Here is a 16,925-nt window from a genome sequence, read left to right on the forward strand (position 1 = left end):
GGAAGGAGAGCAGGTGCTGAATCAGTGTGGGCAACATATCTGGAAGGACCAGTGTAACTGTAGGGTAAGTATCTGCTCTCTGAGTGATTGCCCACACAGATTCAGCTCTTTGCAATTAACAAACAGTTATCTATTTACATGCAGGTGGGTATAACGAGTCTATCAGAAGGCACCCCTGCCTGGAGTGCTATCCTATGGCATGTCACAGCACAACCCATACTTCTCCCTCCATTTCCCTTTCAGTGGTTCCCAAAAATATACAAAAGCATTCCAAGTATATATGCGCTCCCCTACAGGATTAATTTATTACAAAAGCAAACTCCATGCTACAAACCAACTCACCAACATTCCATCAAACAGTCCCAATGTCTCTCACCATGATCTGTATCTCAGTACACCTCCAGCATCTCACACCATGCCTCACTCCCAGGTATTGTTCTGGGGTCATTAGCCATGCCTCACCCAAGCCTTCAGCCTTCATTGGCCCTATGGTTTCAGCTCTCCAGCTCAGAAAGCCAGTAGGCTCTCCCTCTGATGCTCTCAGCCTTCAAGCCCTCTCTAGCTGTCTTTGGCCATGGCTCTTTGGCTCAGGAAGGCCAACAAGCTAGCTCCTCCAGTGACTTCTTTCAATTTCTCCCACTTTCCAGGGAGGGAAAGCAGAAAGCTTTCAGTTCTCTGCAACCTTCCCCAGAGACCTCCTCCAGTCTCCTCACTCCCAGATAACCCTTACACTTGCCCTTTTCCTGCCTGAACCAAGCAGCTCTCACCTACCCCTTTCCTGAGTGAGGCTTGCTAGCTGCTCTTGCACTTACTAGGGCCCAGGTACCCTCTTTTAAGCATATTTAGGAGGCAGCTGATGAGTCACAGATACATTAGACACCCCTTCCACTTAAAGGGGCCAGTCACCCTGTGACAGTCTTTTTTAACTAGTGATGCAGGACAGCCCTACAGAAATGGTATCCAAACCTCTGGTCTGCGCTAGGGCTTCTTGGTGCTCTGATAATAGAAATAGTGAACAGTAAATGTGTGGACCAAGCTCCACATTGCTGTTCTACTCACCTCAGGTATGGAAACTACCCAAACAGGCAGCCAAGGCAGCTTGAGCCCTAGTGGAATGAGCGCTAGTATGGTCAGGGAATTTTTCCTCACTAACTGATAAGTTCTTATGTAGTCAAAAACCCACCTGGATAACCTTTGAGTGAATGGTGGTGCCCTTTGACTGTCAAATGTCATTAATAGCCTAGGTGCATTCCTGAACAATTTTAGTTTATCTAAATAAAATGACACTGTCTAGCATGCAAAGCTTTGGAAAAAAAGCCACTTGGTGAACAGACCAATTTACATAGAATTTTGAGACTACCTTGAGCAGGAACTTTGGGTGAGGTCTAAGGGTAACCCCATAATTCTGAAATACCACAGACAGGGGACCTGACATACAAGCCTGTATCTCTCCTATCCTCCCACCTGATACAATATCCACCAAGAAATCAGTTTTCAATGAGAGGTGGTAAAAGGAGCAGGTTACTAATGGCTCAAAGAAGGGACCCATCAACACTGCTAATCCTATATTCAGATTAAAGGAGGGAGGAAGCACCTAAACTGGGAGGCGGGGGTGGAAATGCATGCATGAATCTCTCAGGAATTTTGTTACTGTAGGATGTGAAGACAGCATGGCTTACAGATAATTCTGCAAAATGAACTCTTATTTTGAGTTGATGAAGAGTCCAGATTGCTTTCAAGTAAGTTGCCCAGTATTGTTGAAACTGGAGATGTCAGTGATGAAAGCTGTTGCTGAGCTATCTGGATGGAAAAATCTGTTAGTTTAGTTCTGAAAGCCACTTTGGTTGAAAGGTTTCCTGTTCTGGAGTAGAATGTTCTGAACCTCAGCTGTACAGCTCCTTTCAGTATACTTCATTCAGCCAGCAACCACGCTATCAGGTGTAAAGATGCTAGGTCACTGTTCTAAGAGACTCAGGTGGAACGGGCTCTGATGATCGGATAATTCTAATATGAGAATTGCCTGGCTCATGCTGGAGCTATCATGATACACCCTGTATCCTTGTCTCAGGACGCCTCCAAGGGTAAGGCTAGAAGGAACCGCCAGCTCATTTAGTCCAGTGGTTCTCAACAAGGGGTCTGTGTACCCCTGGGGGTACACAGAGGTCTTCCGGGGGTACTCAGCTCATCTAGATCAGTGTTTCTCAACCTGTCGGTCGCAGCCCTCAGGGTGGTCATAGGACAGGTTTAGGGCAATTGCAAGTGTAGGCTTGGCAGTAGGGGTGGCAAGCAGGGCAAGTGCCCAGGCCCCCACACCCCAGGGAGCCCTGCAAAGCTAAGTTACATGCTTCAGCCCCACCACCTGGGGCTCAGGCTTCAGACGAGGCTCACAACTGAAAAACAATTTCAAGTATCACACAGAAATGTAAATAGACTATTTATATTCCAAATTGATTTTATAATGTGATAAAAATGAGAAAATAAGCAATTTTTCAGTTATAGTGTGCTGTGACACTTTTGTATTTTTAAGCAAGGAGTTTAAGTGAGGTAAAACTTGGAGTATGCAAGACAGACTCCTAAAAGGGGGACAGTAGTCTGGAAAGGTTGAGAACCACAGATGTAGTCTGATCTCCTGTATACCATAGGTCACCAACACTATCCAGCACCTGCACACTAAATCCAACAACCAAAATTACACAATATTACAGCCCACAGAAGACTGAACTATTACCTGCAACACGCAGAGAACAGGAGGGGCCAAGGAGCACCGTTAAGTGAGGCCTCCACAATAGCAGGGAAATTAAGTTATATATACACCCAGATGATCCTGGCAAGCAGAGGAAGGCAAAAACCCCTAAAGTCATTGCAAAATTCCTTTCCAACCCCACATATGGTGATAAGTTAGACTCCCAGCACATGAGTAAGAACCAGCCTGCCATGCACCCGAGAGAGAGAATATGCTCGGTACCATCTCAGAGCACTGGCCCTCTCCATTCCATGTCCTATCTCTAGGTGGGGCCATCCCTGATACTTCAAAGGATGGATATTCAAAAAACAGAATATAGAGGGATGGAAATCCTTTCTGACCCCTGCATGGGGCTGGCTGAAACCATAGAGCATAAGCATTTAGGAACATAGGACATTCTAGATACCCCTATATATACACACCCCTATCTACATACTACTGCAATATCTGTATAAAATAGGCCTTAAGAAGAATATGAAAGCTAACATGCTTATTAATATGCATGTGTTAATGTTATATATGAAGCTGTGAATTCCCTCTAGATGATGTTACTAGAACGAAGTTTAAGATCAGAAAACCTAGCCTAGGTAAAAAGAGATAAACAGGTCTATCCTAGCCAAAGGACTGTGGGTTTACCTCAATTACCATATTAGCTATAAACAAAGCTATCAAGCTAAACCAGCAGGGGTTATCCTGAGTCTGAATATGACAGATGGAGAATTAAAATGGCTCCTGCACCCCACAGGAGACTGAATCCCCAGGAGGCCTGTCAGACTTACAAGACAAAGACAGCCCCTTGGGAATGTAACAAACAGAGACACTCCATCTTGATCCTTCACGTTAAGGAGACAAAGAAACCAAATGATTTAATCTCTGTGATGAGTCCTGGCCAGTAAAAAGCTGGAAAGGAGATGCAGGGCCCCCCCGCAGGAACCATCTTGAATAAAGACTATTGTGCTAGATAACATTTTACATACTTAGATGCATGTTTTCCCTTTTGCTTGTAACCATCTCTACCCTTTATCTCCTTTACTAGGAGTTATTTAATCCATGCTCTTTTGTTAATAAAGTCGTATTACTTTTACCATAAACCAATTCAGTGCTGTGTTTGAAGGGAAGGGTGTATTTATCCCAGTTAAAGTACATGACAGTTTATTAATTTAATAGATCAGCAAACTCAATATCTTCTGTGAATGCACAGTGGTAGGGACTGTGCATTACACAGAAACATCTCTGAGGAGCTTGAGTTCAGTGAATGTCACCTGCTAGGTGAGGTCTAGTCCAGGAGAGCCTTGAGGAGTTTGCTGGTGAGGATGACAGACTGGGAGTGGCAGAAAGCTGACAGTCTAATCACCAGCAAAACATATTCTTGCTGAGTCAGAATATGACTTCTAGTGGCTCACAGATCTGGGTATCCCCAGAAGCATGTTTCAAACACAAACCAGAAGCGAGGCCCAAGGCTGCTGAGCCCCGCCCCTTACAATCACAAGCAACCCTATCAAACAATCGCGTTCATAAATTTGTCCAGCTCTCTCAAAACTAATTAAGTTGTTTGCCCTCACTGTCATGGGTATCTATGGAAAGGTATACATGAGCCCTAGTGTCCAGGGGATGAGGAAGGTGTTGAAAGGGAGCCTGAACTTGTGTCCCCATTGCAGCAGGTATCAGTTAGTAATGTGCTCTGGTGCAGAATGCACCACACACAGATGTTTGAGTTCCCGACAGAATGGGGATGATCTTGCTCCCCCTTGCCTGTAAATATAGTGCATTGCTATAGTGTTGTCAGCCAGCACTTGACTTGCTGATTCCTGAAGGTATAGCAATGCCTTTTCATGCCAGGCCAACTGTCTTAACTTCTAAAATGCTTATGTGCAAGCAGGCTTCCTAAGGAGACCACAGTCCCTGAATTGCCAGTTAATCCAGATAAGCCCACTCACGCCCGCACAGAGGAATCTGTTATAAAGGTTTTTGGAGGTAGAGACATGGATTAGGGAAATTCTTCTCCACACCTGAAGTTGCTCTGTCCACTCAATTTAACAAAGATGATTTCTAGTGGGACTATGACCAACAAGTTGTCAGGACCCTGGTCTCAAACCCCAGTCTCAAATCCAGGCCCACTGGGTTCCTGAGAAGCAGCCTTGGCCATCATGCCACACCAATTCAAATTATCAATGAATTCACAGACTTGAGTAGGTCAGCTCCCAGAATTTCACAACCAGCTTCCTGATTGGCTGGTAACCAATACAAACTCCCTGCTTCCTTTCTGGCCTTGTCTGAGCAACAAGCCATTACCCACTAGCTGCTACTTGGATCCTGCCTTGCTGCCTCATGCAACCCCACCAGATACCTCAGTGTACCTTCCCCTTAGATTAGATCTCTTGGCTATCATATCTCTTGTGTAGAGTAAATATAAAAATCAGAGAATTAAACTTCGCTTGAGTCTGGTTAAAGAAGTGTGTTATAAAGAAAAGGCTTGAAAATAATGAGTTAAGTTCAGAAGGAATGCAGTGGAAAGAATTCTGGTTCAAAAAAAACAGGAGAAGTTTTTAAAAAGAAGGCCCCTGACCGATAGAGGTTACTACAGATGGTTTTAAATAAAACAGATAATCTGTCTTAGAAGGAGCCAACATGAACCTTGGTACCCCACATACTTCCTTGTTACCTCAAAAGTGTGCTCTCAAAGATTAGGGCCTATGCAAACCCAGGTGCAAACAAAGAACCGTTGGTCAGCAAAGAGATAGGGAAGAGATAGGGAGGAAAGGCCTTGGCAAATCTTATCTGGATTAAAACTGGAAATAAAAGTAAACTGTCTCAAATTGGTTTTTAGCTGAGCCAGTAATTGGCAATGACATCACGTATTTGTTAAAGCATTCAAAAAGTAAACTCTAACAGGGTTCATTGCGAAGACCTGCCTGGCCAAGTTGGAGCCAATCAATATGGGTCTAAGCACTCCTGGGTGTAGTCTATTTGTATCTATCTTTATCAAATACTTCTAAATGTTTCATTATTGTTAGTACATAATAAATTGATTATTTAGGCTTTTGGGGCATGTTTAGAGTAACTGTATAAATAGTTGCTCTAAACAGTCAGCCTTTAGATTTAATGAAGGAATTATGTTTAAATTAATGTTGTGGTAATACCCTGCATGAATAATAATTACAACATCTTGCATGAACTCTGACTACTTATCTGGACTGCTCTTTAACCCACCTAATCCCTGGGTGTCACATGTCTGCATGTGGCATCTGCTAGGTAGATATACTGATCTCAACCCCTTTTGCATGGATCAAAGGTGAAGTGTGGCATACTGTGTGATGTGAGTGTATACTGCAAAGCATACAAGTATGAGACAGTCTCACTGATGTTCTTAGACAGGCATGAAGTTGACTTACGAGGTCTGTCATTGTTTGACACTGTTGTTGTAGAAGTTAGGCCCTCACTGATCTGAAGTCTAATACTGATGCTCTGAATTCTAAGCTCCAAGTTGGACTTAGTTTTGGTTTCTGACATTGAAACCCAAGAAGTTTTAGGATTGTTTGCACCAAGTTAGTCACCTGTTCTCCTGGAATTCGCCATTCAGCTTCATGGTGATGAAAACTGTTGGAGCTACGAAGAGGTCAAAAGTAAGGACTCCATACTGAGAGCATGATGTTCCTACCATGAATTTCAGGTATTTTCTGTGAGCTGGACACAAGGAAATGTGAAAATAGGCATCTGGCAGGTCAAAAGCTGCAAACCAGTCCACAGGATCCAGTAAACTGATTGTAGAAACTGAGGTTGAAGGTGGTGAGGTGATGTAAAAGAATGAGTCTCCAACCCAGTCTTCTTTGTGAACAAAGTGGGAGTGGGAACAAAAAGGACCCTGCCTCTGAACTCCAGCGGCACTTTCTCTACTACTCCCACTTGAAAAGAGTCTACCTCCTGCTTCAACAGTCTCCTGTGAAAAGGGTTCCTGAAGACGAATCTGGGCAGAGGGGAAGGTGGCTAGAAGGGACTGAAACTGGATGGATAGTCCTTGTTTATGATCAAGGACCCAGTGGTTCATGGTAATTATACCCCAAGCTTCTTGAAAATGGAAGACAGTTGCCATGGTAGAACAAAAAAAGATCCTGTGATCTGCCAACCAAATTCCCAATGTTGGTGTCAAATGTGATGCCCATTCAAAGCTCCAGACTCAGGAGGCAGCAGACTGTTGCCTCCAGTGAAATATCTGCCTCTTCCTCAGTGGCTTGGAAGATCTTCGATGGCTGACCATAACACTTGAAATATAGCTGTTGTGTTGTCTGCTTTCTTTTTTGGGGTTGGGAGAGTGCCCCAAGGAATGCAAAGTTGCCCTGGAATCTTTCAGGGTATGATGTGCCTCATCAGTACCACTGCTGAAGAGGTTGTAGCTCTGAAATGGGAAGCCCTCGTTGTTGCTTGGGCTTTCCTAGGGATTCCTGCAGACTGAAGCCACAACAGTCTTCTTCTGGCAATTGTGTGCACTGCCTTGTCAGATGTGTCCAGTGCAGCCTGCAAGGATATTCTAGCAGTCAATTGGACCTCAGCCAGGAGGGCTTTCAATTCTTCTTGATACTCCTTGAGTAGCTTATCCACAAAGTTAGTCTGTCCCAGTTGAAGAAATCACTGAGAGCAGAGCTTGGTAATTTGCAACCCACATTTGGAGGCTAGCAGATAAACAGACTTTCCAGCCAAAAAGATACATTTTTTGAGACTTCTCTTCTCTGGGGGTGGATTTCAAAGGACCTTGCTGCTTTGTCCTCTAGACAAAACCAGAAAAAGCCAGGGGAAAGACGTTGATAAAAATATTCAAACCCCTTTGCAAGGATTTATCTTTTGTCCACTCTCAGAGTTGGAGTCAATGCAGATGTGTGTCATGTTTTGACAGGTTCCAGCAGACCATCATTTATCAGCATAACTAATCTCCCTGGAGTTGCAGACTAAACCATGTCCAAGAATGTGTGTTTCTCTTGTATGGTCTCAAAGGGAATATCTAAGATTCTGCCATTTGTTTTATCAAGTCTTAGAAAACTGCAAATTCATCTGCACCATCTCCCACAAAGAAGAGATCAGGGTGGATAAAAATCAAGACTGTTTTCCTCAAAAAACATTTTAAAAAATTTTTAATAAAAAAGATATCTAAAGAGTTTTAATCAAGATATATCTTTGAACTTTAATGTCTCATCATGGAATAGGGATTATAAATTCTAATTCTGTAGTATGAGACAATATATTCATGTAATGTTTAAGAAAAGTTTTCTAAATGAGTTCCAATAGTTCATGGATTAGGGACCCAATCTTATGGGGTTCCACAGGCTTCTGTATAGATTATTTAGCCTTTAATCTTTCTATCTACCTAATGGGACTCAGTGTTCAGTCTAGAAGATACCATCAGAAATGCTTAGTTTATTTTGCAGTTCTCAAACTGTGGCTGTGTCTCCAGAGGTAACATGCTTGTTAACAGCAAAAATGTTTGTAAATATACAGAGGTGAGAAATAACAGACCTCAACGCTATTGTCCCTCGGCAAATTTGTGTACACAAAGTCAATCCCTTACCTCTCTCTAAAAGTACAAAGTTTCAAAAAGTTCAATGAATAGAAGATGGTTGGGGGCGGAATAGATCTAGACAAGGAGAAGAAGTCTGGAGATAAATGTGAGAAGCGAAGGACATAATATTTTAACAAAACAAGCATGTTTGCTGTTGAAGAAAAAATCCAGAATACTTAAAGCTGTTGTTTTAGTTAAACAAAATTTAAATGTCTGTCTGGAGGTGTTCTCCTAATACAGCAGGACAAGAAAATCCTCCAAAAATTAATGATTAACCTGTTGAACTGGAGATAGTTCACCTCCCAATGACTTCATAAATATCTGCTTCAATTACCTTTGGTAAATGAAATAACCAAACAATCATTCATTTTCTGATATAGCTGTAAAACTAATCTGAAAAGTTTTCAAAATAAATCATTGTTTAAAAGTGTATAGTGTGTACCTTCTAAAAATGAAATCTATATCTATCTGTGTTGTGAAGAATATGTAATAAAGTTATAACAGCCAACAAGAATGCCCTTTTATGTAGAAAACCATGATTAAAATGAGTCTTCCTGACTAGTGATTTAAATCAAATCCACCCTGGAAGAGATTAGTAAAGCCAGGACTGGGTGCTCCTACTCTGGAGAAAGTTGTTCCTCTCGACTCTCCTCTTTTTGCCCCTGCAGCAGCCATGGATGAAAGATATTCTGTGGAGACTGACTGTGTTACCTCTTCAGAGAAGGAGACCTAGGACACAACGGAGGATGCTGGCTTCCTGGAATAGGGCTGAATATGCCAGGGAGCCCAATATTGCCAGGGCATATATGGGTAATGCTACTGAAGATGCCCTGGGGAATATCAGATGGGGTATCTTTGTATGGTCCTGATCTCCTTATAACTCCCTTCATTGACTGTTCCCTGAAATCTCTCCCCGACTCCTACTGAGCTACCCCGTGGTGAGATGGAGGACAAGTAGAAGATGATTCCCTGCTGAGTTAAGAGGAAGAGAAGAAAAAGAAATGTCCCCTCTCTAGAGGAAGAGACAGTTGTATCAGGAGTACACTGCCTGCAAACCAAGGACTGTGATATAGTACACCTCTTTGGCCAGATGTGGATACTCTAAAGCAGTGGTTTTCAAACTTTCAGGCTGTGTACCCCTTTCCAAATAATGTCATCTACTGTGTACCCTCATCTGAGATAGGGTCATAGTATGCCTATGATTTCATTATCAAATCTTACTAAATAAAATGCATTGTCTGCCATTACAGGACTTTTCTCACATACCCCCTGATGAGAGCTCGCATAACCTAGCGATATTTACACCCCAGTTTGAAAACCACTGTTCTAAAAGTAAAGGGTTTTGTATTGGCCTCCCTAAGCCTCTCTCCAGTAAAAGTGACTTTGGTACCTGAACCACAGACAGATCACTCAGTACTGTGTATTGCTTTTGTGCCAAGGAGGTCTGTACCAACATCTTGGGTTCAGCGAGGTATTCTGTACTGAGGTGATGGGTACCACCATCAACAAGTACCTAGTAGGTGGGGAGGTACTGGACACAGGAGGTACTTGGTGCCTGGGTAGGACTGTGGGGCAACATGTGGTCCTTTGGTAGAGATGGTGCCACTTGATCTACCTTAGACTCTAGTACTGAAGTACTAGAATAGGTCTTTTCAGTCTTACGACTCTTCGTTGACTGAGCCAGGAGTGAGTCATGGTGACTTCTGTCTCCTGCTAGGTGTTGAGGAAGGTAACCTGCATCCTGGCTAGTCTTTGGTGTCATGCTCCTTCCTGCTGCAGTGACAACTATACCAACATAATAGCGGATGAGTGAGGCCTCTGATGGGAAGTGGCTCTGAACAAATTCATCTCTCACTAGGCCACTTCTTTCAGATGGCAACTTGAAAAGCAGCATTACAAGTTAATGACTTCCAGCGACACGGAATGAATCAAAACTGTCCCTTGGAAGAAGGATCTTAAAGCAGTTCACTAGATATTCTATGGTTTGGATGTCTTCTCCAGACTCGTATATCAGGCCATCCTTCGTTTTCCATTAGTGTAGTAAATGACTGCAATGCCTGTGTGATGTTCTAATGTGGTTTGCTATGATTCATATCATATGATGCATGCTTTAGCCAGGTGACCATGCCTTGTTTCTTGACCCTGGTTATTTCCTCACAGCCTCCACACTGCCATTTGATGACAGTCCTGAATTTTTGTGTGTTTTGGCTGCTAACCAGACACGGACTTAAGGTGGCAATTCAGGGGGGAAATGGAGATCTTCATAACTCTGCAAGTCTGAGTTCATTTATTGTGCAGTCGTACTCTCATATTATTGCTGGCTGAATCTCTTCGGAAGCATGTTGGCAAGATATGCACAAGGACAGGAAACCACACTGACCATACAAGTTGACTTCAGCACTCCTGTGACAATTCTCATAGCAGTATTCAATTGCATATCAACTTTAATATGTACATTACCTGCCCGTACTGCATGGAATAATCAGCTGCCGAGGAGACGAAGGCCAAGATGCTCATCTGCAAGGTGAGTGTCTTCTCCGCAAGTAGTCTGTGTCAAATATTGGCACTATGTGAGGCTATGATGCAGTACTGGGGTGCTGAACAAGGTGGACTGATCTTCTGGTTGAGGTTTTGCTGAAGATCTCCATTTGAGGAGGCCTGCATCAACTTCTGCAGCAGGAGAGTTTCAGCATTGCCTTCCTCCCTGTCTGGATGCACTTGGAGAAAACACACAACATCCTGGAATGTGTTCTTCCCCCAAGATACATGTTCATTGATATAGCAGGGCCACATGAGGAACAGGTATTAAACCTTAGTGATTCAGCTTCTACTAGTGTCCTAGGTCCCTGTGGGGAGTGGAGAGTAGAAGCTTTGTTTGTTAGCCTAGACAAGTTACTGGCTTTTGTGTTTTTTTTGTTTTTTTTTTAAAGTGAGCATAAGGAACCCTAAGCAAACTTTGAATTATACATTATACTAATTCTAACAAGTTAAGCTAAATCACACAACGAGCAAGAAAAGCAGACACTGCCAAGGACTCTGTCTTGCAGCCACAGGCAGTAAGAAAAACTGAAGGGCAGGAGAGACCCCATTCCATCCTTTATGCCCTCGGGTGGAGGGCATAAGAGCACAGGCATAGACCCAACCGACACTGCTAGCCAAAAATAATCCCTTTTTGTGCACATCATGAGTGGAATCTGTGTGGACAATTACCCAGAGAAGAACTAAAGTTAGGGGGTTTTTTGTTTGGTTGGGTTTTTTTTAAAGTATTTCTCCATGTGGTCCAAAATATTTCAACTCAAGACAGTGACACAGGATTGTCAAGGTTCCTTCCCCACTCTGAACTCTAGGGTACAGATGTGGGGACCTGCATGAAAACCTCCTAAGCTTACTTTTACCAGCTTAGGTTAAAACTTCCCCAAGGTACAAAATTATTTTACTCTTGGATTTCCACTGCCACCACCAAACTTTATCTGGGTTTACTGGGAAACGTAGTTTGGACACGTCTTTCCCCCCAAAATCCTCCCAACCCTTGCACCCCACTTCCTGGAGAAGGTTTGGGAAAAATCCTCACCAATTTGCATAGGTGACCACAGACCCAAACCCTTGGATCTTAGAACAATAGAAAAGCATTCAGTTTTCTTACAAGAAGACTTTTAATAGAAGTAAAGGAATCACCTCTGTAAAATCAGGATGGTAGATACCTTACAGGGTAATCAGATTCAAAACATAGAGAATCCCTCTAGGCAAAACCTTAAGTTACAAAAAAGACACACAGACAGGAATATTCATTCTATTCAGCACAGATATTTTCTCAGCCATTTCAAGCAATCATAATCAAACACGTACCTAGCTAGATTACTTACTAAGTTCTAAGACTCCATTCCTGTTCTGTCTCCGGCAAAAGCATCATACAGATAGACACAGACCCTTTGTTTTTCTCCCTCCTCCCAGCTTTTGAAAATATCTTGTCTCCTCATTGGTCATTTTGGTCAGGTGCCAGCAACGTTACTTTTAGCTTCTTAACCCTTTACAGGTGAGAGGATTTTTCCTCTGGCCAGGAGGGATTTTAAAGGGGTTTACCCTTCCCTTTATATTCATGACAAGGATGGTTACAGTATTTATAAGAAAAATGCTAATATATTTCCCCTTGATTTTAGCCATATTATAGACTTTCTGTAAAAGATGACTACGGACCTCAAGAGAGCAAACTAAGTAAAATGCTCCGGAGTGCAAGAACAGTTCACTAATCTAGTAATACATACACATGCTCTGCCTATGGAAAAGTGATTTATTACAATCTAGTTCATCCACCAAAAGACGACAATCTTGCAAACTCTACAGTTATCTATAGGATAGATTAAAATAATTTTTTGCTTTTATCTTAATTCCATAAGCCACAGGTCCTAAAGAAGTTAGCAGGGGTTCAAATACAATTGAAGATTTGTTGAGGAGTCATAGTACCAATGCCACAGTTCACCTATCCTCTGCTGTAAAGCAGGTAGAAAAGTGCAGAGTTTAAACTGATGCTGGATCATTAAAGATGAGCAATGAGATTTTTCAGATTTATGCATTTAAAATTTGAACTTAACTTTTTTTGTGAAAAGAGGAGAACTAGAGGTTCAGTGTAGCTTATGCCTGGATCAAAACGACACATCTTTGCATGGCTGCCCTTGTTTGGAACTCATACACACAGGCTCGGGTTGATTAAAAACAATAATCTTGGTAATCTTACCCAAAAAATGTTGCCTGCCCCCTGTTTATCGCAGGCATTTAAAATCACGCAAAACCTACCTCATACCTATACTTTTCAGAAGCTCCGTAAAAGTGAATGTCATCTCATCCAAGTCAACTGCTGCAATAAAGATACAGATCCCCCACATGTCCTTTTTCTTTTCACTATAACCCACCTAATGGAAGAGAGAACACAGTTTTAGCTTACTTTTTGAGTTATCACCTGAATATTATATACAGAACACTAATCTGTTAAACAGAAATCCCAGAAAACACCCAAAGCTATGATTTCTAATTACTTGACAAGTCAAGAGTTCCAAATATTTACATCTTCTAGATGAAAGTGCAAAGACATTCCAATACTCATTCCTGCAATGCAAGCTTAATTTCCCCGGTAAACTTCAAAATAGCCTTAGAATGGGAATGATGATGTTTCCATTGAAAAACACAGTGATGTGCTTCAGTTGTGCATAAGCAATACATTTTCATTAAGGCATATTTATACTGTAAGTGCCTCAACCTTTGAAGACAAGGCAGATTACAGCTTTCAGGACCAGACCATAATCACCTTAAAAAAAAAAGTCTTAAAAAAGGCTGGTACAAATTCACAAATGAAGGAACATGTACAATTAGACGTGTGTGGGATGAGGGTCCCCAATGTTATTTTGCAGCCAATTCTGCTTAGTAGTTGGATGTTTAAAACCTTAAATTTTTTTTGGCAATGCTCAGACAATACAGTTTCTTGGGATCTGCCTACTGCCCACTGGATGTTCCTGAATAGTCTTCCCATTGTACTTTTTATTAGCCCTATTGACAAATTCTCAAGTCATTCCCTATGCAACATAACTCCCGGTGACAAGCAACAAACCTGAAGAAGCAGTGCCAACTAAATTCAATGTTTGTTAAAAGAAAAGGAGTACTTGTGGCACCTTAGACACTAACAAATTTATCTAAGCATAAGCTTTCGTGAGCTACAGCTCACTTCATCGGATGCATGCAGTGGAAAATACAGTGGGGAGATTTATATACATAGAGAACATGAAACAATGGGTGTTACCATACACACTGTAATGAGAGTGATCACTTAAGGTGAGCTATTACAACAGGAGAGCGGGGGGCAGGAAAACTTTTGTAGTGATAATCAAGGTGGGCCATTTCCAGCAGTTGACAAGAACGTCTGAGGAACAGTGGGGGGAGAGGGGGGGAATAAACATGGGGAAATAGTTTTACTTTGGGTAATGACCCATCCACTCCCAGTCTTTATTCAAGCCTAAGTTAATTGTGTCCAGTTTGCAAATTAATTCCAATTCAGCAGTCTCTCGTTGGAATCTGTTTTTGAAGTTTTTTTGTTGAAGAATTGCAACTTACTGTAAACTCATTTTAAGGAGAGAAACTCTTGGATAATTTTAATTGCTATCCCTTATTTAGGTTTTATTGCTATTTAGTGAAGATGGCTCCCTATATGAAGAAAATCCTTACTAAATTAGTGTACCAGAAAGAAAGTCATATGGAGTCTAAAATAGGCGGTTTTGGAATGGAAATAAATAGCATCTCTTTCTCCTTGTTGGTTCTTTCCCACTGCTCCTAGTAACTGACAGATGGACTATCATGAAGTGGGATCACTGTCACTGTTCTCCCCACACAGTTTTGCAGGCTATTAAGGCACTTAAATAGCAGACAAAAAGCTCATGAGTAAGGCTAAGATTACGTCATGGTTATTTTTAGTAAAAGTCATAGACAGGTCATGAGCAATAAAAATATTCACAGAAGCCATGACCTCTCTGTGACTTTTGCTGCTGCAGCTCCATAGTTTCCCCCACCACTTGAGAGTTGTGGGGTTGCCCCTCCACCCTCAGCGGCTAGGAGCTGCAGTATGACCATATTTCCAAAAAAGAAAATGGGACATCCCAGCCACTCACCTGAGGCATCCCCCTCTCCCAATGCGAGGCTGTTGTCTGTTGCTGGAACCCTGAGGAGGGCCCCCTTAAGAGTCTGTCACCTGTTGCTGGAATCCTGCCAGGGCCACATTGGCTGTCAGCTCCAGAGTCCCGCAGCCCCTGGAGCTGAAGCAGAGAATGTCAGGGAGGTCTCTGGAAGTCACAGACTCAGTGACTTCCATGACCCCTGTGACATAAACGTAGCCTTACTCATGAGTTTCCAGACTAGTGAATCATATAAGAGTGAGAAAGTAACTGACAATTTGAACACTGGTTTGGATAATACTGAACATTTATCTAGTCATTTAGAGTTAAGGAGAGTAAAAAAAGGAAAAAAAATAAACCAAAAGCAGTAATTTAAGATTTTATCGCATCAAAGAAAGTACGGAGGAAGTTGAAACTACAGAGAATGAGGAATCTCCTTGAAACTGGGTAGTACTATATCTGATCCAGTACACATGGACAAGTTCTAGAAGGTAGATGGCAAAATGCCTAAACTTAGATCAAGCCAGTAAATCCACTCAAACTTTATACAATTACTTCTTTTGTAGTCTGACTGCAACCAAGTTTTTATTAAAAATAAACATCTATTTCAAAATGTGCATGCTTCCAGCTGTCTCAAGACAAATCCAGATGAGAAGACAGTAAACTAAAACTAGCAATGAAATAAAATTGGGGTATGAGCTATCATACTTTTAAAGTGGCCTCATCACCATTTAAAGGAAGATTTGGATTATCTTACCTAGTAATAAGCAAGTTAGAGAACTGTCTAAAAGCCTAGAGAGACAAGGTGGGTGAGGTAATATCTTTTATTGGTCCAACTTCTGCTGGTGAAAGAGACAAGCTTTCGAGCTACACTGAGCTCTTCTTCAGGTCTGGGAAAGGTACTAAGAGTGTCTCAGCTAAATACAAGATTGAACAGATAGTACATATTCTAAGCTAAGAAACCATTCAAGATGAAGTGACCCATTAGCACTCCTGTAGTCATAGGACAAAAAAAGGGGTTTAGTGGGTCACAGATTGTAATATGCCATATAGCCAGTGTCTTTATTAAGACCATGATTTTTAGTGTCTACCATAGCTATGAATTTAAGCTTCCTAGAGGAGAAAGGAAATTGGACGGAATTATTGGTGATTTGAGGAAGGGGAATAAGAAGGTAGAATCCTATATTAATGATAACACAGGAGTGGGTGGGGTTGGAAACTGTTAAGGGGTTTAGTCTGCTGGAATGGAGAAACTAGAAAGTGAATAGAATATATAAGATTCTCTATTTTTCAGTTTTCATATTAGGCTTTATTAATGGGCTGTTTCTCACTAGTTGAAATTTGGAAGCTACTGATCAATGTTTCAAATGGATGATTAGCGCTCAGTGATTACCAGCGTATGAATTTATGTCTAAGGCTATGTCTACAAGAGTTTACAGCGGCACAGCTGTACAGATGCAGCTGCACCACCGTAGAATCTCTCATATAGCCACTCTATGTCGACAGGAGAGAGCTCTCCCATTGACATAATTAAACCATCCCCAAGGAGTGGTGGTAGCTATGTCAGCAAGAGAAGCTCTCCCGCCAACATAGCGCTGTGCATACTATCACTTATGCCAACGAAACTTATGTCATTGGGGGCATGGGGTGTTTTTCATACCCCTGAGCGACATAAGTTTTGCTGACATAAGTGGTAGTGTAGACATGCCTAAGTGTGACTACCATTAAAAGGAAATAGTAGGAAAAACAGTGGAATGGACTAAAATAATGAAGGTAAATTCTTCTGAATTCTTCACTATGGTTATGTTTTAAGTAGCTAGACTGAAGCAAGAATCCTTTCTAGAAGTGCAGAAAATGCGTTCTCAAAAATCAAACATGCCACTGAATTATGTTAGTAGAGTGAAAGAGATGAACAGACATATCTGATGATTCTGCAAATAAAACATTCAGTGTCATCAATAAGTAACTACAGTGATAATTT

At 41.8% G+C, this 16,925-nt stretch overlaps 1 protein-coding gene across 3 annotated transcripts in view; it reads right to left on the reverse strand.

Moving 5' to 3' along the window:
* The window catches only part of RB1 (RB transcriptional corepressor 1), a 167,721-nt gene that overhangs the window by 142,939 nt on the left and 7,857 nt on the right, over window positions 1-16,925 (reverse strand). For 2 of the 3 annotated variants that reach the window (XM_037893564.2, XM_037893558.2), the window contains exon 3: window positions 13,083-13,198. In XM_037893564.2, coding sequence (XP_037749492.1) covers window positions 13,083-13,198 — 116 coding nt within the window. Of the gene's footprint in view, window positions 1-13,082; window positions 13,199-16,925 lie in introns of those variants that run through there. The other variant, XM_037893579.1, reaches the window with a different exon arrangement.

Source organism: Chelonia mydas, chromosome 1, assembly GCF_015237465.2.
Source record: "Chelonia mydas isolate rCheMyd1 chromosome 1, rCheMyd1.pri.v2, whole genome shotgun sequence".
Classification (NCBI taxonomy): domain Eukaryota; kingdom Metazoa; phylum Chordata; order Testudines; family Cheloniidae; genus Chelonia; species Chelonia mydas.